At 37.8% G+C, this 23,302-nt stretch overlaps 1 protein-coding gene across 4 annotated transcripts in view; it reads left to right on the forward strand.

Annotated features, from left to right (window-relative positions):
* Positions 1-23,302, forward strand: part of DENND5A (DENN domain containing 5A) — a gene marked incomplete at both ends in the record, with an annotated part of 58,110 nt that overhangs the window by 14,583 nt on the left and 20,225 nt on the right. For 3 of the 4 annotated variants that reach the window (XM_079537004.1, XM_079537005.1, XM_079537006.1), the window contains 7 exons: positions 1,708-1,779; positions 2,380-2,489; positions 3,217-3,877; positions 10,615-10,802; positions 20,404-20,721; positions 21,583-21,798; positions 22,921-23,155. In XM_079537004.1, coding sequence (XP_079393130.1) covers positions 1,708-1,779; positions 2,380-2,489; positions 3,217-3,877; positions 10,615-10,802; positions 20,404-20,721; positions 21,583-21,798; positions 22,921-23,155 — 1,800 coding nt within the window. The remainder of the gene's footprint in view (positions 1-1,707; positions 1,780-2,379; positions 2,490-3,216; positions 3,878-10,614; positions 10,803-20,403; positions 20,722-21,582; positions 21,799-22,920; positions 23,156-23,302) is intronic. The other variant, XM_079537007.1, reaches the window with a different exon arrangement.

Genomic DNA, 23,302 nt, shown 5'->3' on the forward strand with positions numbered 1-23,302 from the left:
AACCCAGTAATTGTCATGTGGTTTCCAAGCTCAGGGGAAAACTTGACTTTCAGATGTTTACTTGTTTAATTATGTGGGGGAAGGAAAACAAACTAGCTTTTTCCTCGGTTGTAAAAAAGGCTGGTATTACATCATCTGCACAGATGTAAATATGGAAAACAGTAGGTGGGTTAAACATCCTGACTTGTTTCTTAGAGACTGGAAGTTCTCTAAGCCCTTATTTTCATCTTCTACGTTTGTTTTTTAGCTCTTGCATAAATGCTATTAGTAAATGTTTTCTGTCATTGATTCTGCTCTTTTTCAAGAAGGCTGCATTTCAGGGAAGTTGTATTAGATTTGTTTCCCCTAACTACCCCTCTCTCTATACATGTTTCTAATTCCCTCAGTAGCCATTCATTTCTCTTTCAGGAATGATATTATTGAACCAAATAACATAAAACCACTCAGGTACTTTTTTTTTTTTTTTTTTAATGAAAATCAGTTGCCTTGTTGCTTTTCAGCCAAACAGGAAAAAAAGAAAAGACAAATGGCAATCTTTCCTTTAATTTCAGTGCTAAAAAAATGGGGATGAAGGGAACGTTCGGGCAGCTTAGGTACCGTGAGACCTGTCCTAGGTCCTGATTCAGGACCAGATCGCTGTTGGAGGTAATAGTTAAGGCAGACTTAAAACCAAATCCAAAGTTAGGTGACTTGTTAACTTAGTCGTCTCTAGATGACTTCTAAGCATATGATGGAAATGAAGTTTTCCTTGCTGTTGTAGGGTGTGTTTACTAGGGTCTTTATTGTCTATAGGCAGTTATAACTATCTCTGTATAGCTACTTTGTGGAAGTAACTGAATAAAGATTCTATTTCATTTAGAAACTGAGTTTTAAATATTACTGTAGAAGTGTAGAACAAACCCAATCAATTTTAAAATCAATTTCTATTGCCATGTAATTGTAGCATGTAAGAAAATAAGTGAGGAGTTGAAGAGTGTTTTCTCTTTTGCAGGTGTTGCTGAAACAGTTTGATTTATTTAAATTGTATGATTTCATGCAATTCTGACTGATTGTTAGTGCAGCTGCCAGCAGCTGCATGATTGCTGAGCTAATTGTATTCTAGTGAGATAGCAGTGCTTATTTTTAAGATCTGTGGTTATGTAGTTTTTTTTTTCCTTTGTTTTTTCTTTTTCTCTTAGTGAACACAAATTTGGAAGTATAACTGTGGAGTTGCTGAGTGATTTCACAATAGACATTCATTGCGTTAGTGGAAATTTAAGAGGTTGTGTCAGCCAGTCTTTAGTATGGCTATTAAAAATTAGAACCACGCTGCTTAAATCTGTATACCTCTGTAGGCCTTGGGATGGTCTTGTCACTGGAGTTAATTTCATTGTGTGTTCTTTGGGACTATTTTATATTTTAACATGTAAAACACGTTCGTTTGTCAGGTAACTAATTATTGTTGCGGCGTTGCTGTTGTGGTTCTGTATACAGGAACTGGGAGCTGCTGTGACATGTTGGTAATCTCCTTCAAGAAATACCTGTATGAAATGTGAAACTTATACAAGGTTGTATATGTACAGAAAACATATTCGGAGAGTAGATTAGTCATTATGCATGCTCATTCAGTATAGAAAATGTACATATTATTTACTGGTGTGTTAGCTACACAGTTTAAGTCGACAGTATGAAATTTATAATGCAGTGTTGTTTTTATTTGTTATATAGCTTTATGCCAGTATATACAGGCCTCTAAAACGCGAGATGGTGCCAGCTGTTTCATTTCAAGTGCAACAGAAGGTAAAGGAAAATACGTGGGGAAATTTAAAAACAGAACAAACCCAATCTTCTGCTCTCCTGATACCCTTTCTTCATGGGTGCTTACTTGGTTCTTGATCTTTTAACACTCTAAGCTCTCTTTTCACAGCTAACTTTTTGTAATAGATGATGTACATCCTTTTTTCCCTAAGTCTTGAAGAAGAAACTAAGTGACGTTACATTTGTTTATGTTAAACCTGCATCATCTTTGCCTCTTGTCTGTTTGTGCTTTTCTTCTGTAACAAAAATCCACGAAGCTTAAGCTTTAGCTATATTATAATGAGAATCTGAAATAACTGAAGAGTAATTTGGAGAATTGTTGACATAATCAGAATCTGAAGATACACTTAAGGAAAAGCACAGATACTTAACATAGAAATGTTTCAGTGCCAGTCCTTGCTAATATCTGCAGTCTGGTTTTATGCTAACTAACTGTCTTGCATTTTCTGTTTCTCTTGAAAGGAGTGTGTATGTTTAATTCACTTATTCTCACGTGTACCTGCTGATGTCCTGCTTTACGGCTTTGTTAGAGCTTAAAAAGAGAATGATATATTTACATCTTTATCTTTCTTCTACCTCCAGGGGAGAACTTTGATCAGACTCCGTTAAGACGCACATTTAAGTCCAAAGTTCTTGCTCGCTATCCTGAGAATGTTGAATGGAACCCTTTTGATCAGGATGCAGTGGGAATGGTCAGTATCACTTAATGGCTCTTGTTTTTAAGGCAAAAACCTACCTTGACAATTGAAGGCATTTGCTTTTCTTTTCCTTGACAAAAAAAAAAAAAAAAAGTTGCACTGCAAAGTCTATTATAGACTGGAAAAAAAATACCATTAAATGCTATTAATTGTGCAGGCTCAAAAGATCTTTTTGTTTAATTGGGATATTCTTTAAAGGAAATTAAGTTTAAAATATGTAGACAATATGTCTCTAGGACAGTTTTTTGTTCTTTACAACTTTTTCTGTTACTAGAGAATGGGTGGAGAAATAAATTAGTCTGTGGTTGATGAATCTCCCTTGTGCATTATAGTACTGTTTAATGGAACATAGTGTAGTTTCTTATTTTAGACCAAAATTATTACTTTTCTTTGTCAAGTTTCTGGTCTTAATGAAGAAAATACTTCATGAGAGTTTGAACTTTGTTGTTTTATTTCTATTGAGACTTGTAACAAAATGGTTACGGCCTTTAATAGAAACAACATAAAGTCCTTTTGAAGTATTCCTTTAGTTTTTCTAATTTGGATCTGTATTATTGTATTGTACAGAGACTTATCACTTAGTGCAGTTTTAATATGAAATGCGATGGCAGCTTGTGGGTTCTAAATTCTGTTTTGTCAAATTCTTCTAAAGTGGGGGGAGAGAAAAAAGTGTTAATATTATCTCCTCCTCCCGCCCTCCCCTCTTTGTTTTTATTTACAGCTGTGTATGCCTAAAGGGCTTGCTTTCAAGACACAAGCAGATTCTAGAGAACCTCAGTTCCACTCTTTTATTATCACTCGTGAAGATGGCTCACGGACATTTGGATTTTCTCTCACGTTTTTTGAGGAAGTTACTAGCAAGCAGATCTGCAGTGCAATGCAGACGTTGTATCATATGCACAATGCTGAATATGACATTCTTCATACTCCACCCACAAATGACAAAGATAGCTGCAGCAGCACTGGAGACTGCAACGGCACTTCTATTTCAAAGCTACAGCGCTTTAACTCGTATGACATTAGCAGAGACACGCTCTATGTCTCAAAGTGCATTTGTTTGATTACTCCGATGTCTTTCATGAAAGCTTGTAAGAAAGTACTAGAACAACTTCACCAAGCAGTGACTTCTCCTCAGCCACCACCTCTACCTTTAGAAAGCTACATCTACAATATTCTCTATGAGGTTCCTCTTCCTCCAGCAGGAAGGTCATTAAAATTTTCAGGAGTTTATGGACCAATTATATGCCAGAGGCCAAGCACCAATGAACTACCATTATTTGATTTCCCGGTTAAAGAAGTATTTGAGTTGCTTGGAGTCGAAAATGTGGTTCAGCTCTTTACCTGTGCTCTCTTGGAATTTCAGATACTGCTTTATTCACAGCGTGAGTACTTCCTTTTTGTTCTCTTATCTAGTAGTTGTACTGGCATAAGGATTCTTCATTTCTGGAATGTTTGAAAAAAGCAAAATGGAAACAAAACAAAAGAAAACACAGAAACCAGAGTAGCTGCATTAAAGTGGCATTAGAGTGCTAATGCAGTAAGGCTAATCTATCTGCAAGTATTAATGTCAAGAAAAAATCTCAAATTACAGAGAGCATTTCTTTGGTTCCTATTTCTAGGCACCTCAGTTTAAACCCTGGGGCTTTCACATAATCTCCTGCAGTCATGCACTGACTGTCCCGTTTATTGTTGTTTCTGGATGTGTTCTATTGTTAGACTAATATGCTTTTTCCCATGTAATCGCTTAGCAGAATTCTCCCTCCTATCTCTACCAAACTGTGTGTGCGTTCTGAGAAGAGGCATAGTAAACTTTGAAGGACTTTGAAGAATAATTCATAGTGCAAATATAAATTTATCTTTGAGTACCTGAAGTCACATTTCAGTAGTAATTTTGAAATAAAATTACCTGAGAAAGTTGTATTTGCCAGAATTTAAAATTCGATTTTCTTTTAAGGCCTGAAACAGTATTGCTGATGTCTTCTGCTGATGTCTTGTAGATAAAACTTGAGATAAAGCTTGCTTTGAAGTGTGTAGGTGGAACTAAGCTGTATTAAAGTCTGTGAACACTGGGTTTTTTTTCCTCTAAATTCCATAACTCTAAAACAATATATGTGGAATTACACCAGAAAATAATTTTTTCTACTTCTCTTTATCCTAACATTAGGACTGACATTTGGTGGTTTTGACCTAATGGTATGGATTAAAGTAGATGGTTTGCATTTGAACACAGTTTTATAGTAGTGGCGAAGAAACCTAGAAGACCCTAAGCTGAATCCTGGGGTAGCCTAAGGTGTTACTGAAGGCTGTTTTCAATATTTGCTGTCACTGAATTATGTGGAAAACAAATGTTAAATATTTTTAAAATATATCCTGCTGTTATTAACAAAATTCTTGAAGCATGAAATAAAGATGTTTGTGTGTGTTGAGATGTGTGCATAAAGCCAAAGAACAGTTCACTGCCTATGTGGATCAAGGTGTATAATTGTAGCAAGACTCAAGAACTTATGTGGCATTTGTTGTGTAAATGTTAACTGCCAGAGAAAAACTGTATCTTCATTCAAGTACAGTCAAAACCCCAACAAAAACAACCCCAAAAAACCCCAAACGAACAAAAAACCCAACAGTGTATGTAGGGAGTGTTTGTTTATGTGGGCACCTCTGTCTCACAGGCAGAAATTTTAACACAAACTCTTCCATCTGAAGATGGTGGTGAAGTTGGCCTGTAGTTGTGCTGGAGCTGTTGTATGGCAGATGTGTACGTGTGCCTCTTCAGCTGAAAGCACAGCAAGAAGAGTAGTGCACGTGTCACAACATTGGAACGGCATTCCCCGTATCTTTGCTAGAGTATCACTTGCCCTGGGCTGGAACTCGGTGTGGTTGCAGACTCATCTTCTGTATTTTAGGTTCTGTTTCCAAGGTCATATTGATAGGCTCAACATGTTTGTCCCCTTTGGCTCTTTCCAAGTGTCTCATTAGTCATTAATTAACATAGCTTAAAAAAAAGCTCTGGGATGTGGATTTCTTGCTGGCACACACAGATGTGTGGAAATCGAGAGAGAGGACTTATTGAATGAAAGGCCAGTAGCCCTGGATCTGATCTTTATGACAGTTTTGTCTACTGCTCCCCGCCTTACCTTAAGTTTTGTCTTAGTTGGGCTTCTTTATGCCTTATAGAAGTGTCTTGTTTCAGACTATCAAGTTTTCACTGATAACTTTTGGCAGAAAGGCCTTCTTGCAGTCAAAAAGTAACTTGAGTTATTTGTTAGACTTTTGGCCATCAGTTTTGGTGAAATCATGCCTTTTCTGTAACAGTAGCTGGAGTTTTTGAAGCAGAAGCATATATTTTCTGAGAAATCAAATCTTAGGCTCTTTTTTTCTTGCTCTCTTGAAGCATTTTGCTAACACTGAGAACATCATTAAAGCTACTAGTGGATAATAACAAAAGTTAGCGAATACTGAAGGAGCTGCTAGCAGTCAAGTTCAAGACTTTTCTAAAATGCTTTTGATAAAGACTTAATTTTGTGAGATTGGGAAGTATTTTGAAATTCTAGAAAACCAATCTTTTCTTCCTGTAATCTGTTATGTATTTTCTAACCAAGATATTCTTTTTTCTTTTATGTGGCAGTGAAGTAGAAAATTGGTTTAGCAGAGTGATTGCTTTCCTTGGTGCTTAGGAGAGTGTTATCAGTAGAAAAAATGACACACCTGACTGAGGTTCTCATTGCCTGTACCCTTACCAATTAGTTTCCTTCTTCTACTTTATTTTCTTTTTACTGGAATATTCTCCTAATACATTCTGTGTGGTTAACTAGCTTTTTTCTTTTTGATTGCAAGAAAGGGTACATTGCATTTAGATACAGGTGTGTTCAGCTCCAAGAGGAATTGAAAATTGCTTGAACTTTTGTAAAGAGTTTGCCGTTGTTTTTGCGTGAGCAGCAGTGTGAGGTCTAGGTTGTCTTTGTGAATATAAATGTTAATTTTTTTCATTGTCTTTTGGCTTTTCTAGATCTCATGGTGCTTAAAACTGTGGCAATTGAAACAGAATCCCTTCTTGTTCTTCTGGGTCAGATGAGATTGCTGCATGTGTTGGATGGATTTAGGTTTAGAGCAGTATAAGCGGATTTCCTTGTGAGACTGACTTCTTCTCCCACCTTAATTTTTCCTTGGAGGACTTTGGAGGCAGGTGCATTCATTTCTGAAACAAGTTCTGTAGTGCTTTCAGTTGCTGGCAGTCCTTGGAACAGGAGTAACTTCGCTTGGCAGTGAGCGTGTTTTGCTTTGAGATTCCTTGGACATGTTTCCGAATTCATGCTTCTGGAAATTCTGCTTTTGTCCTACTGCACTGGCACAGCCTGTGTGTTTGGGACCAATATAAGCCAAACATAGAGAATGAGTTCCTTGATATGGATGTTGACTTGGGAGAGTTGCCTCTCCCACTTTGGAATGCACTAGAGGAACTCGGGTGCTTGTGAGATGATGAAGAACCTGAAGCTAGTGCTGAGCCATGGAATTTGGGCAGGAACACCAGAAGACAGTGGTGCTGAAGGGGAGCTTTAGCTGTGCCCTCACTAGATTACACTACAGGAGCTGGTTTGCATTCCTGCAGTTTGTGTTGCTGTTGCATCTGTGAGATGGATTTATTTCTTATCTCTATTATACAGCACCTAGCGCTTATCTGAACTCAGTGCATGCTATTCAGAAAGCTGTGAAATCTGCTAGGAGGAGTCTTTTTTAAGCAGCTAAAAACAATAAAATGAGAAATATAATGCACCAATGCCACAGACGATCTTGCTCAGCTTTATTTTTCTGGATGTTTGCTGGCTGTTGCCATTATCAAGTGAAAGTTTATTTGATTGCTTTGACTTTGAATTGTTCATCCCTTTTACTTCACTTGCTTTAAAATGATGTTCTCTGTGAAGATTTAAGATATTGGTTTAATTTCTTTGCATTACTAGTCTCATATTAGTTGACTCCAGAAAGACATTTTCTTATGTCTACAGTAATTTAGGAAATGGGCTGCTGCTTGATGCAGGCATCTTTATTCAGCCTGAAAAAAGGTTCTGTGTTCTGTCAGACATAGAAGTGAACATGAATTAGAAGTCCTTTGATCCAGTGTTTCTCCTTAGCACAATTCTCTCTTTCTTTGTTTAAATAAAAAGCCCAATTGAAAAATGCATGCATGCTTTATCTCAAGAGTCTGACATACTGAGTACCTCAGAAGAATTTTTTGGAAAATGTTTCTTTAGAACTGTGCTTAAAGGGAGCTCTAGGTTCTGGCAATGCTTTATTCTGATGGCTCAACTGCATTGCATGTCACTTGTCTATAATGACTGCATACTGCAACATTTCACCTTCTGCTCCTCTTCAAGTTAAGAAGAGGTTGAATCTTGTTCAATTCACATCCTTCTGGTTTATTCAGATACTTTCTGAAGATCTCTAAACTCATCTGTGGTAGTGCTCCTCCTTTGTAAGGGCAACGCTGCTTTAAGGTAACAGAATGGGAGTGGTAAGGGGAATGGAAAAATTACTTGATAAATATAGCAATATTTCACATTGAAGATTAGAAGGAGAAACTACTTCAGAATGTTTAACTGCTCAACTGTTTTCAGTTGGACGAAGTCAGAGGATTTGTGTAGGTCCTCATAGACATCTCTCTGGTAGGATGTGAGAAAGGATAGTTGAAATTATGGTTCTTAGGACTTCTTCCCTTCTCCTTTCTTTCCAGGTCCAAGATCAATTTCCTTCTTTTTCCTCAATTTGCTTGTCTGTTACAGATCAACAAAAATGTCTAGATGCTATAGACACAGGTAGTGGTGTAAATAGCTTCAATAAAGCACTTTAAGAGGTATTTTACATGCAGCAATTGGCTGAAAGAGGAAATCACACCTGATCTGTGTTCTTAAAGCAAGTGCTCATGTTACTAAAAATAATAATAAGAAAAACAAGGTGGATTTGCACCAGAAAAAATATTCTGGTTTCAAAAACAAGAGTGAGAGTAACACCACTGCTGGAGCACTTCTTTTTTTTTTTAAAGAAATAAATATTGAAATCCTTTGTAGTGCTCTGGTGCTGCTTTTTCCTCTTTTTTTTTCTTTTTTTTCTTTTTACAAAACAAATGAAGCACCACACCCTCTCTGGATAGGTCTAACATAAGAAAACATCCAGGTTATTTTGCTTTATTTGCTTCTTGCCTTTGTCTGTTTGCCAACAGCTCTTGACGTACATAATGCCTAGAGAACGCTGGCTTGATGGAGAGAGAAGTTGTATTTAAATCAGCCAGCAGAATTAGACAGAGTGTTTTTGTGTAGTAGGAAAACACTGTTTCTATTCTGAGACTTGTCCTTTTGGGTAAACAAGCTGAACATGAACCAGCTGGAATCTTTGTGCATTTCTAGCTACTTTACAGTTTGACACTGGAGAAAATAGGGTACGGAATAGATTATTCTTCCCAAAGCTAATTGTTAATTCATCACTTCTTTGCAGTCAAGGCTGTGATTAAAGCTGTGAGCTAATACATAACTGTTCAGGCAGGAATTGGTGTCCAGGCAGAGTAGGGCGGTGCTGGTGATGTTCGTCAAGCTGTTCTCTAACACACTTCAGTCCAGGTACTTTATTTATGTATTTATTTTGTAGAAGAACTTGCAACTGTTTTAACCATCCTAGCTCACTTTGATTTAAGGAGCTCTGCAGAGTACATCTGGTGTGAGGCGGTGACAGTAAGCTTTACACAGGCACCTTTTCCACTGCCGTAGTTTGGTCTGAAAATGAAAATCAAAAGCCTGGATTACAGAATGATGACTGGCATTGGCAAAGCCTGCACTGAGTTCTTCAGGGTTTCCTCAGGGACTCTGCAGACTGCAGACTTTACGCATTTACTTTCTATTCTAACACAACTAATCACAAATGCCAGGAACTGTTTTTCTCTGAAGTGTTTGTTTAGAGCAGGTATTCTTTTTCATTTTCACTATGCAGCAGTGTAACAACTTCAGATATCTCAGCATCTGGACCTGTGTTCAAGTGTCTTCTGCAATTTTTTATTGTCCTTAATTTTATGAATGTGTTAGAAGACATTCCCCTCTGTCACAGAGACCTATGATGGATACTTATTTTTTCCTCTCTCCTATTTGCTCTGCCCCCACTTTCTGCCTGGAACTTGATATTATTGCAGTATCATGAGAAAGGCATCCTTTGTTTACAATTTGTACTGTATTTATAGCTTGACTGAAGATAAGAACTGTCATAGTCTTCTGAACTTGTTTTATGGTCTTTCCAGCCATGCTTGACTACAGCCAGGCTGCTCGACTGTATTGTGAATGTTTTAGTAGTTGTTTGTGTTAGAACACATGCTCTGAGTTCATCTGGTGTTGCCTCATTTACAGTGCATAGATATCAAACCCCATTAGAGATGATTCCATGGTATGAAAGAGGAGGAGGTTTTGGCCCAGCATACTGCAGTGTTAACTGCTCTAGACACCAGCTGCTGAACAAAAAAGATCTTTTGGTATGCGTGGTGCACAGGTGCACTTAGCACTGCTGGGAAATTGTACAAGGAAATGAGTTATTTATATGTTGAATTGAGACTTTGGCCATATATTGCAAAGGATAAATGAAGCTGATCCCTTTTATTTTTTACAGTTATTTCAGTTCCACTGTTGGATTGGCTACTATACAGCATGCTTTATAGACTTTTAAACAGTCTTTTAAAAAAATGTTTATCTGAGAGATACCAGCTGCGTTGGTTTTCGTCCAAGGCTTCCATAGAAAGCCATAAGCACAGAGAAACTAAAATACTTCCACTGTATTTCTTAACCAATTACAATACAGATTCCAGACTCGGAATGGTGTTCCTGTTTGTAACCCTGGTTTAGGTAGTGTAGAGTGACTTAATGGGTGCAAAGACTTAATTTGCTCATTTCTGCATGACTTGTAGAATTGACCTACTTTGTGGTGCTGTTTCAGCAAAATGTGCTTAGGTGCACAAGTGTAGGCTTCCATTAAAAATGCTGCTCAGCTAACACCAGGTTCTGTGGTTTCTGTTTTAAAGCCAGTTCTCATTTCTTTAATTCAGGTTCATTTACTTAAATATGTTTGTGAAATTTTTTTTCTTGCTCTTTTTCAGATTATCAGAGACTGATGACTGTGGCGGAGACCATTACAGCACTAATGTTTCCATTTCAGTGGCAGCATGTGTATGTTCCTATCCTTCCTGCATCGCTCCTTCACTTTCTAGATGCTCCTGTCCCTTATCTGATGGGCTTGCACTCCAATGGACTGGATGACAGGTCTAAGCTGGAGCTTCCTCAAGAGGTGAGAGGAACTTAGATCAATTCATTAAATATTGTACGTAATAATGAGAGAAGTGAAGGATGAGCCAAAATACTGGTGTTAACCGTAACAGCCATTTTGAAATTCTAGCTGGTGATGATTTGGCATAGATCTTATTTCATTTTTTTGGAGCTGCTAGAGCAAACCAATGAAATTGATTTAAAACAAAAAAAAAAACAAAACAAAAAACAAAAAAACACCACCTTGTTTTGAAATTACATTTCCTGTTAAAGTGAGACTGGAGTTTTGCACGTGTTTTTGCTGTGAGGTTACAGAAAGAATGTTTTTCTGGTGGAAAAAGAACTTTGCCCTGTTGTGCTAGAAAATGCAGGAAAGTGCAGTGTGACCTTACTGGCTGTGGACAAAAGGTCATGCTGCTTCTGTGATGCACTGGTCTCAGTGCTGTGCTGTGCTGAAGCTGGTTGTTAGCTGTGTAGGATTAAGCTGGGTTTCTCTCTGCTGCACTTTTGAGTTGGATTGTCTTACCTGGATCCAGCTGGTTATGTGTCTGCACCAAAACTACTTTGGTTTTTCCTTTGAATGTAAAATTCAGTCTGCAGCAAAATGTTGACATCTATTTAAGTCACTTGGTTTTAATTGAGATAATGCTCAGGAAGTTCTTCCTTGTAGTGTGAAGATAATGCTCAGGAAGTTCTTCCTTGTAGTGTGTCTGTGTTAACAACAGCCGTTGTATAAACGAAGCAAGTGGCTTGTGAAGGTTCTGCTACTCAAACATGAGGCTGGGAATACATTAAAGCCACTTAAAGGTTATTTTTATTTATTATATTCTATTTCACAAATATTCATTTTAAGGACTTGCCAGGAGAGACCTTAAGAGGATCAAGGGGCCGGGAGTGAGTGTGCGCTACCTGAGATAGCAAAGAAAGTTCCTACAGGAGCTGGTAACCGCCTGTGGGAAGCATCACAGGTGCCTGCAAGGCTGTACTGTCAGTCATCGGAATGACTTTTCTGATAAAGTATCACTGAATGGCTTATTTGCTTCAGTAAATAGCAAACGATGAATGCTGTAGTATAATTTTCCTGTCTGTTGTGAAGGAGCTGGACAGCTCCATCAGAGAGCCCTGTGGAACCTTGTACTAGGAAAACTGTCAGCAACGGAGATCTGGCCCCTGCTAAAGTCTGCTTACTTGCTAGTGCAGGCATAACTTCACAGGGAATGGGCTGAGTAAGTTATGGAAAACCTGCTATCAAAAATCCTGCTAGTGCCTATAATCTGCCTCTTTATCTGGTTGTCTGTTTGCTTCTATTGTCATTTGAATTACTGGAAAAGCAGAAGTGTAGAAGAGAGGACATTTTTCAGTGATGGGTGTTACTTTCTTTTCCCCTTTTTATTTCATTATCAGACAGTGCTGCAACATAGCATGACATAAACTTCTTAAAAAAGCTGTGTGAGATTAAAGACTAGATATTTCTGTGAGCTTCCAGTCTGGTCACCATGCCAACATTGCTCTTTTTACTCAAATCCATATGCTGGTGGTTTTCATTTGTTTTTCCTGGCAAGTTCAAAAGAAAATTTATTTTCAGATTGTTGTTTTCCTATTAAAATTCAAGTCTTTATAAATATCATAATTTCTTTTTCTCCTTCACTTTTTGTACTGGCATAGTATCAGAGTAATGTATGTTCTTGCAATGAAAACGCTATTGTTTTTGTTTACTTCATTTTTACAAAACTTTGAATATGGCTGGTGTATTTTTATACAGGATAGCTGATCAAGTGGAATGCATGTTAATATACACCATGGTTGTTTTTGTTCTTGTAGATAGATTCTCATTAGACTGCTGTCCTTTTGCAATGAGAAAATTTTCTCTTTTGAAATGGGTCTAACACTTCCCAGGTATCTAATCCAATTTAAAATATTAAAAATTAAATGAAAGTAGTATTTAAACAATCACCTGGCACCACAATTTAAATTTAGTTTTACTGGTTGTCTTTTACAAAGGTAGAGAAGTAGGTTTTTTTGACAGTATCTCACTGAGACCAGGATTGTCTGGGAGGGGGAGGACACTCAGGGCCTAGGATATCAGCAGGAGTGTGCCTGTGTGATGGAATTTATTGCAGAATGCAAACTGGTCCTTCTGAAGCCTGTCTTTGGGAGCTAGCTCTGACAGTTCTGTGTAAGGCTTTGTTTGAAAAAGTCACTGCTGAGTGAGGTTTCTTGGTAACTGGTGAAGTCTTTAGTGCTGTGGGTTGTGTTGTGGTTTAATCCTGCAGGTGGTTGAGCACCACGTGGTTATTTGCTCACTCACTCTTTCCCAGTGAGATGGGGGAGAGAATTGGAAATGACAAAGTGGAGCTCATGGGTTGAGTTAAAGCTGTTTACTAAGATAGACAAGAGGAGAAGGATATTACAAATGATAGTACATACAAATATGCATGAATGTATATATATGAATTTGTGTAAGAAGTGATGCACAAGCAATTTCTCACTACTTCCTGACCGATGCCCAGCTAGCCCCTGAGCAGTGGAAGAGAGCAAGACAAGCTCCCACCTCCTTCAATGCTACTTCTGCATGATGTCGTATGGTATGGATTATCCTTTTGGTCAGTTCAAGTCAGCTGTCCTAATTCTGTCTCCTGCCAGCTCTCAAGGCCCTTTGGTGCAAATGACCTTGGCTCTATACAACACTGCTTAGCAGGAAACAATAAACATCAGTGTGATATCAACACAGTTTTTCTCCTAGAACCAAATCAGAGCATCATAGCAAACATTCTGAAAAGAACAATTCCATCCCAGCTGAAATGAAGGCATTGAGAAAGTAGCTGTGGTGTGCAAATGGGTTTGAACATGTACTGGAGACTTCAGAGATACCTAAGTAGTTACCCTGTACAGACTTTTTTTTTTTATTACCTAAGAGGAAAACTAGACTGGGAAGAACAAGAGCTCACTGTCGGTGAGATTTTCATTGTATTTATTTCAAAAAGCAAAACAAAAAAAGATCAGCTGTTTTAATGAAAAGTAAACATGCCATCTAAAATGCAAGTCAGAATCCCAAGAACGTGCTGGTTTCACTAAGTGGAACTACTGATATCAATAATTTGGTGAGCTAGCTTTAATATACTTAGAACTGCTAATTACAGGTTCATCTCAAAGATATTTTGCATTATGGTTAAGCCTTCAGGTAAGATCACTTTCACTTAAAGAGCCAGATGAGCTCTGCACAAAATTCCTGATGGAGGATCTAACATGGAATACGCTTTACAAAATCACAGAATCACAGGGGTTGGAAGGGACCTCAAAAGATTGAATCCAATGCCCCTGCAAAAGCAAGCACGTCATCATACGACCTTAGAAGAAGGCAGATAGGTTCTATTATATGTACTTAAATACAAATTTATCATCAGAAATAGAAGTGATAGTACTACTTAATATTGCTCATCTCCAAAGCTTGGAGTCCATGTGATACTACATGAAATTTTTGGGGTTATATGAGGAACTCAGTTTCCTAGACCTGCCTCTGGGTTCCTGATTTGTAGACACAGTAAGTATCAGAATCTTCATCACTTACTAGAAAGGATGTATAAAGAGCCATTCTGTGTTCTAATTTACTCTGAGTCCTGGGGAAAAAGTGCTTTGGGCTTTGTCTTGAAACTGCATAAACAGCATCACTGTTGCTAATCCACTTGATGGGTAGGACTATGCTATAAAAGCAGGATCTAATTTAGACAAAGAATAGGGAATCAAGCTTTGATAGAAAATCTGGTTAATGCCTCTCAGTTGAAGAGCATCGTGGAAGAATGTAATATTGCTATCTGACATAGCAAGGATGTTATTTGTATTATGTTTTAAGCTAAAATATTTTTACAATGGTTGAAAATATGGTCTATGCTAACTGTCAGGTTTGGACTAAGTCTTCCACACGTATGCCAGAAAACTTGATTTGGTTTGCTTGCGGTGGCAGTCTTCCATGCTTTGGTCACAACTGATGCTTTAAGGAATGCTTTACCTTGGCAGTGTGGAAACTGTATCTTAGAACTTGATGCTTTGTCAGATGGTGAATAAATTCTTCAGCAAAGTAATTATATTAGTACAAAATGCAAGTTTGTATTACTGGTTGGTGAATTCACCGAAGTTCATCAATGACTTGAAGACCCTTACTTCCTATGGCCTTGTAAGATTGTTAAGAGATTAGAGACTGGTGTATGTCAGTGAAACATGACTCTTAAAAGCTAAGCTTGTTCTCATTTATGTTGTTGCTTTTGCTGAAAGCTTTTTCTCTGTGCACGAGCATCCTTGTGGTTTCTCTGGTGGCTGCATCAGAGGCCTATAAAGAACTCAGAAAAGAAATTCAGGGCCATGGGAGAAGCAGTGCTAGACCAAGGTGTTGCAGAAATCAAAGAAGGCGAGAACACAGCTATTTCAGATGTTGCTAGCAAAATGTGGTTCGTGTATCAGTAAAATTGATCAGAAGGGAGGTAAAACTAGCAGTCTTGCAGATTATAAACTAGATACTACAGTAAGACTATTTTTGATGTGCCTTTGAATTTCCTTTTAAAGAAATTTTTGCAAAGATACAGCAACGTACTTTTAACATGCAAGTTAATTTGTGCTGTTTCATGCTGTTGAATGTGCATCTTTTCCCTAATGCATGTGGATGATGGAAAGTGAGATTATTTTGAGTCTAAATAAGCAATGCTAAATCTTCCAGCACTCATTAAATCAAACGAGTAGTATCTAGTTTAAAAAGCTCTTTTTTAATGAAGTGCTCTGAAGGATGTTGGGCAATATTGCTTTCTTTTAGACAATTTGGAAGACTTTAAAAAGCTAACATCCATTTTTCTGTTAATGTAAGACAGTATGTATTCTCAGTATTCTTATTTCAACAATTGTAAGGTGAAATTGAATGCTAAATCTGGATAATTTGTGCTTTTAAATTATTACTTGTTTATTCTAGAAGAAAAGCCTCTTTTTCCTCTCAATGCTTGATTGTGATAATTATTTTGACAGATAATCACCACTTTGTATGTATTTTGATGCTATCTGCTGCTATGGTAGATCCTTGATAATACTGCTTGAAATCTGTTTATTGACAGATTTCAGTTTGCACTGCAGTCTGTACTGCTGTGTTAAGGAGCTACTTGAGTTAAATTCGTGCTTCTGAAACATGCAGCTGTTAAGTTGTTGTACATCACAAATTCTGATTTGGTGTGAAGATCAGTAGCACTGAGAAGGAATGGACAAGGTCACCATTTGCTTACAGGAATTCTTTAGAATGTAGGACTACTGTAAACTACTTTCTACAAGCCATCTCTGTGTGTATGTGTTAACATACGTGTTTCATGTGGGTGAAGTGGGTGGTTGTTTACAAGGATGAGACCTAACACAGAGAGGCAGTGTGTGCTGTAGAAATGCTGTTGCTGCATGGCTTTTGATCCCTCAGTGCTACATTCAAACAGAAAACCTAACTCTGAGTCATGTTTCAACTTGACTTTTTAGGAGGCAATCCGAAAACCTGTATGCAACTTGTAGTCTGAGCACCTGTGCTGGGCAGAGTTTGAGTGGGGGTGATTGTGCAGTCAGAACTGACTGTTCTGTATTGTACTCAGCTTATGTCACCAGTATTAATGTTTAGAATATATTTTCTCTCTGGGATGCCAGTGGGACACAGGGAGCCTACTCACTGTTTAGTGAATAAGCAGTTCCTCTTCAGATGTCTTTTTGAGAGAGCCTAAATAATTTCCTGCTGTGTTTTTTGAAGAGCTGAAAGGAAGGATATGGGCTCAATGCAGGCATTGCTAGATGTGTATGGGGTTTTGGACCTTATTGTACTTGAGGTCAGACTAAAGAATTGCAATTGTCCTCTGGCTTTGGAGTTGTTGCATGTGGTCTAGGTCCCACTGAGCCAGCTGAAAGTTCTGCTGTTTACCTCGTGGCACCAGGCTTTGGCGTTGGATATGTGAACATTCTTGTGTCTGCATTCCTAAGATTTGTAAGATTTTTCAACTGGACACCCTGTTATTTGTGATAATCAAAGTTTCTGGAAAAGACAAGCCTTTAAATTAGGACATGGCACCCTTTTTCCTTATTGTAGAGTCTCAGGAGAATTCCTTCCTTATGTGAGGATGTTGTGTCCTTTCATGTAACAGCGTACTGTTGAACGGGCATGTAGCAACTGAAGGTTCTCTTTAGGTCATAAATTAATACCTTAGCAGTAAATTAAAGAATATTTAACTGATGCTTTTTTTTTCCCTTGCATTTCAAAATAAATTGAATTTGGAAGCCCCTCTGTCCTCCCCGATATTGCTGTAGTGTAGCAACATGGTGGGACTAACTGTTCGGAAGCCTGTTACTGGCTGTTTATTTACTTTGGATTTCGCTTTTAGAGAAATAATGATTTGGTGTCTCTTGAACTACTGTGAAGTGAGGTATCTTTGCTGTTTCTATTCTTTGGGGATCACGGTCTTTTCAGAAGTACACATGCAGGGATGATCTCAGTCTCCTTAAGCTAAGAGAGGCTAAAGCCTTCTACTGAATCTACTTTGTTCACGTTGCTCAAGGTAATTCTTTATCTTATGAGTTATGGACCATGCTCTGAATAAATGTAGTGTCCCAAAAATATTCTTTGTTTCTCTGTAGAGTATTGCTGTACAACATTTCCTTGTTTGTAAATGCTTCTATATAGGGCCAGTACTGGAAAATGTAATAGTTGTATCATCACTTAATGGCTTAGAATGTTTAAACTATGTGTATTGCTCTTAAGGAGAAACTCCTCAAGAAAGGATGTTTAACTGTTGGAATAACTTGCCATATGAACCCAAATGCTTATAAGTAATTTTACCAGGTATTTAATTCATCTTTTTCTTCATTGGAGGGAGTTTGTTTTCAGTCTGTAGACTGCAGACTCTTTGTTAGTAAGGTTAGTATTTTGTCATTCTTTGGCCAACCTCTTTTTAGATAGAACCAAGGCTAACTAAGAGTGATGTTCTGTGCTAAGGTAAAGCAAACAAACTAAAAAGTAAGGTTGAATGGCAGTAATTAAACAAAGATTAAAAAGAACGTAATGCAGTTAAACTCTTAGAGTTTCTTAATGAGTTTGTTCTGCTGTTCCTCAGACAGCTTCTTTTCTTGACAGTCACTAGTAGGCACTGTGCCTAGTTTTAATGCTTTATTTCTCTAGTATCTTGAAGTGCTCGCAGTGTTCCTGATAAATATTTGCTGACTTAGTTTAGTGATAACTAAAATTCACGTGTACAATGGAGGATCTTGAAGTTCTTAAAAATGAGAGTTCTTGTGTATGTACTGTCCTTTTGTGCTAAATGTTTCTTTGGGTGAGGAGCAGGTGCAGTCTGCATGCATCCCTAGCTTAGCACTGGAGATGCCTTGCCAGGTGTGCGTACCAGCACCTGCTATGCTTGAACAGTGTTGATGCTGAGAGAAATCTAAACTATGTCTTCTGCCCTATTTGAAAAAATAAAAGCTGTTTTCCAGGGTACACCAGACAAATTTCAGCATCAAAGTCTTTGTTCTATTTATTTACTTTGCATTCTTTTGCAAAACCTAATTACATGTACAATTTAACTTACAATAAAGGATCTGTACAAGAACTTCTTCACTGTTATTTATGCATTCCTTTGATAGTAAATCAATCCCAGTATTCAAGTACTAGAACATCAGGAAATTGAGATATAGAAGGCTTCTACGTATCTTTGTAATTATGAGCAAGATCATAGCAGAGCATAAATTGGACTCTGTCATGCAAATCCAGTATAACATGTTCTCCTGATTTCTGCTGGAACAGAGTTGAATTTTCCTTCATAGTGTCTGCTATGGTGCTGTGTTTTGGCTTTAGGAGAAAAGCAATGCTGATAACATGGTGATGTTTTAGTTGTTGCTGAGTGGTGCTGAGCCAAGAATGTTTCAGTTTCTGAGTGTCTTATACTGTCCTGCCAGCAAAGGGGCTGGGGGGAACAAGCAGCTGGGAGGGGACAGTACCAGGACAGCTGACCTAAACAGGCCAAAGGGGTATTCCATGCCACGTGTGAAAAAAGCCTTGAAGAATGGTGGGGAATTGTCTGGGTTGGCAGCCAATGCTCAGAGACTGTCTGGGAATCCATTGGCAGGTGGGGTGCAGTTTTTTGCATCACTTGTTGTGTGTGTATGTATTATTATCGTTTGTTATTATCTTTTTTTTTCCTCCTCCTTTTCTTAGTTTTTATCTCAAGCTGCAAAATCTACTTTTTTTAAATTTTATTATTCTCTCTACTATTGCACTGGGGTGAATGAGCAAACAACTGTGTGGTTCTTAGTACCTGCCAGGTTAAACCATGGCATATATCCCTTGAATTTCTCCTTCAAGAATTTAGCTTTGTTTTTTAATTTTGATATTGGAGTTCAGTAAATCAAACATAGCAGGTGTGCTGTGTTTTGAGAATTGACATCCTAACTCTGTTCTGATGAAATACCAAGAGATCCAAGTCTATCACAAACATTAGATGTATGTCTTCATGGCAGTTTGCTTAGACATAAGGATCTCAGCAGGTGCAGATTATCATAGTTGACTTGTGATCAATCTCACAGCAAAATCCTTAAGAACTACTTTGCCCTTAGTAACACTTTGCAGTGCGTGTGCATTGCTCTGATAGCTGGGATTGTCCGCAGTTCATTTAGTGGGAGGTTAATCTCTTCAAATTCTTTCTTTTCTATTAAATTCTGAGAGTACGTTCATCCTCCTGGACATACTAAGCCTGACTCAGGTACAGGACCTTGCATGCGACCTTGTTGAACCATGTGGGCCTGCTTGTCAGGGTCTCTGAATGGCATCCTTTCCCTCCAGTGTGCTGAATGTAATGTAGTGTCACGTCATGAAGTAGGTTTGGCAGTGCAGAAAACAAAAGGGAAAAAAAAACATCACGAATATAGGGTGAGGGAAATCTTTGATAGATGCATACCTTTTTTTTTTTTTTTATATATAATGTTTTGGAAGCTGTGCTGGTGAGTTATTGTTCTTTTCCCCCCCCCTATCTTTGGTAAATGACAGAGATTGGAACCGGAGAACAGATCCTATTAGCTCAAATTTTATTTTTATTTTTTCTCTTGAAATAAAAAATCTGAACTTCAAGGAATCAAAGTAGTTCTCAAGTTGTTTACAGGGAAAAAAAAAAAAAAGAAGATAATTTTATTGCAGCTTCTGCAGTGTCATACACCTTTCAGAATGAAATTCACCAAGTTGTAGAAGAGTGGGCTTATAATATGAGCAACAGGCAGGCACTCGTATACGTGTGCATGTGCTAGTTAAAATCTAGCTAGATGTGTCTTTGTGAACAAAATCGCACGCTTGTATCTCATAGAAGCTACATTCTGTTTTGTACCTAATAAACAACTTCAAAACTGAGTTGTATTTCTTGACTTTTTAGAAGATACAGGAATGTAGGCCTCATGGTACTTTCCTCAAAGCCAGCTAGCCAGCTCAATTATGACTGGGCCAGGCTGTTTTACAGAATATTTACAGAATAACCAAGCATGCAAATGTATCTGATTTTTCTAGCTAGCACCAAAACCAAAGACAAATACAACATGACCCTTGTGCATATTCTAATGTTATTCTATTCTGAATTAAATCCTAGGCTAACCTTTGCTTTGTGGATGTAGACAACCATTTCATCGAGCTGCCAGAAGACTTGCCCCAGTTCCCAAATAAGCTTGAGTTCGTACAGGAAATTTCGGAGATACTAACGGCTTTTGGAATTCCTCCTGAGGGAAATCTTCATTATAGTGAAAGTGCTTCAAAGATGAAGAGCCTCAGAGCATGTGACCTGGTTTCTGATAAAAGAAATGGGAATGTAGCAGGATCACCTTTGAATTCCTATGAGCTGCTAAAGGAAAATGAGACCATTGCAAGACTCCAAGCACTGGTTAAAAGAACAGGTGTGAGCCTAGAAAAGGTAAGCTATGAAACTACTGATACCCTCTGAGGACTTGCAGCAACAAAGGTCTGAAGTGATGGTAGAAAGACTGGGTTTGTCTTCACTAGTAAGAGCATAATTTAACATGCTCACAAACCTTGTGAATCAGATGGATGAGGATTCAACTCTACAGCACCTATGGAAACTTTTGGTAGCTTCTGAAGTGTTTTTTGTTTTGCTTGTTTGTTTCAGCCAAGATAATGCACTTAAAAATATACCTTGCCTAACAAGGTAACATATATCTTTTTAGTTTTGAGATTTATTTGTAAATTTACGTTACTTTTTTATGATTAACATGGCTAAAACTGACATTGAAGTTGAAATTCAACCTTGTTTGCTGCAGTTATCTTTCTCGTTATATGTGATATTACTTGAGCATTATCTGCTTGCCATAGTGCATGAATAGTGAATTCTTGTGGCTTTTTTTGATACCTAATTGCCATCAAAACTAATATGAACGGAATATCCAAATCTTACATTGCTCTTTTTATAAACCTTAGCCTATGCGATGTCTAAAAAAATGCATTTTATTTCTCTAGAGATTATTCTGGGCTGTGTAGTGAGGAATAGTGCATTATGCTGTTAAGGATTTAGGTTGCAGGAAATGGACTAATAGACACACAGCTTATTTTGATTGTGCTTATCTATTCATTTCAAAGATTTACGAATGAACCTGCAACAGAATTTAGCTTGGGCTTAAGTCACATACATACTTCTATCTGTCAAATATTCTTGTAACCCCAGAATACCTGACAAAGCACCAGTAGATAAACGTGCTTTGTGTGTGTGTGTGTGTGTGTGTGTGTGTGTGTGTGTGTGTGTGTTCCCTTACTTCCTTAGCTGGAGGTGCGAGAGGAGACCAGCAGCAAAAAGGATCTTAAAATTCAATGCGATGAAGAGGAATTCAAGATTTACCAGCTGAATATTCAAATCCGTGAAATTTTTGCCAACCGCTTCACACAGATGTTTGCGGATTATGAAGTATTTGTCATTCAACCCAGTCAGGACAAGGAATCTTGGTTTACCAACAGGGAACAGATGCAAAACTTTGATAAAGTAAGTTGTAATAACAAGACAGATTTCTACTGAGAAGCTATAACAATATCTGAGTGTAAGATTTTTTTTCACTGGGTCATAGAATCATAGAATCACAAGGTTGGAAACGACCTACAAGATCATCTAGTCCAACCGTCTCCTCATCACCATTGCCACCACTAGCACTAAACCATATCACGCAGCACGTCATCCAGACGCCTCTTGAACACTGCCAGGGATGGCGACTCCACCACCTCTCTGGGCAGGCCATTCCAGTGCCTGACCACTCTCTGAGAGAAAAAGTTCTTCCTTATGTCTAAAAGTCTTCCTTATGTCTTCCTTATGTCTATTTCTTCCACAAGTTCCAGTGTTCCTCAAAAAAGGCACAACCTATGTATTATTCAGAAAAAGTAGTTGCATGCACACACTTGAAGATGCTCTTTTAAGGATGCTGTAGAAAAAATAAGTTGCTTAGAAAGTCTCACTTTATGACTAACGTCTGCATTATTAGTGAAAATGATGTTGTTGTTTTTTTGGTTTTATTTTTAACCAGAAGTATTGCTGAATATGTTCACGAATAAAGTCATGATACCACACAACACTGACATAAGTATGTGCCAACTGTATCCTGGCTCTTCACTTGTGAAACATGAGACCTAGGTCTTCAAATTTTATTAGTATGTTCTTTGTTGGAGATCAGATGTTTGTCAGCAGGATAGGCAGTGTGCGTGGAGGTTATGTCGAATCACTACTTGCTAAAAGGCTAATCAGGTTTCCTTCAGGTCATGTGGAAAAATTCGCATCAGCTTTGAGCCCATTCAGAAGTGTGTAATATTCACACCTGTAGCACTGTTGATGCAGGCTGCTGGGATTCAGTTGTAATTTTTAGAAATTTAAGGGAATACTAAAATCACAGCTTAAAAATTACTGTGTTGTGTTGTAGATGATAGTTATGAAGGTGAAGATCTCATCTTCTCTGATTGTTTTGAGGATTAAGCTGGGGTATGGAATAAAACTAGGCTTTAAATGGGTTCAAAGCACTTTAATGCACGATTCTATTCATTAATGCATGATTAGAAAGATTAGGTTTTGTTGGCTGTATCTCTGAGGACTTCCAAACATTCTTATTTCTTGTTCTGTTAGGCATCTTTCTTGTCAGACCAGCCTGAGCCTTACTTGCCCTTCCTCTCAAGATTCCTGGAGACACAAATGTTTGCATCTTTTATTGATAATAAGATTATGTGCCATGATGAAGATGATAAAGATCCTATTTTGAGAGTATTTGATTCAAGAGTGGATAAAATTAGGCTGCTGAATGTTAGAACGCCGACTCTGCGCACATCTATGTATCAGAAATGCACAACCATTGATGAGGCTGGTAAGAGTAATGAGCCCCTTTCTTGAAGCTTTGGAAAATGCAGCTAGTCAGTGCTGTTTGTTGTAGATATTAAGTTAAAGTTAAGCAACAATTCATTTTTTAAAAAAATGAGCTATGAAGCTTAAGTAGTGAGGTAAATGTTATTAT

This window comes from Tetrao urogallus (assembly GCF_951394365.1).
Source record: "Tetrao urogallus genome assembly, chromosome: 6".
Classification (NCBI taxonomy): Eukaryota; Metazoa; Chordata; class Aves; order Galliformes; family Phasianidae; genus Tetrao; species Tetrao urogallus.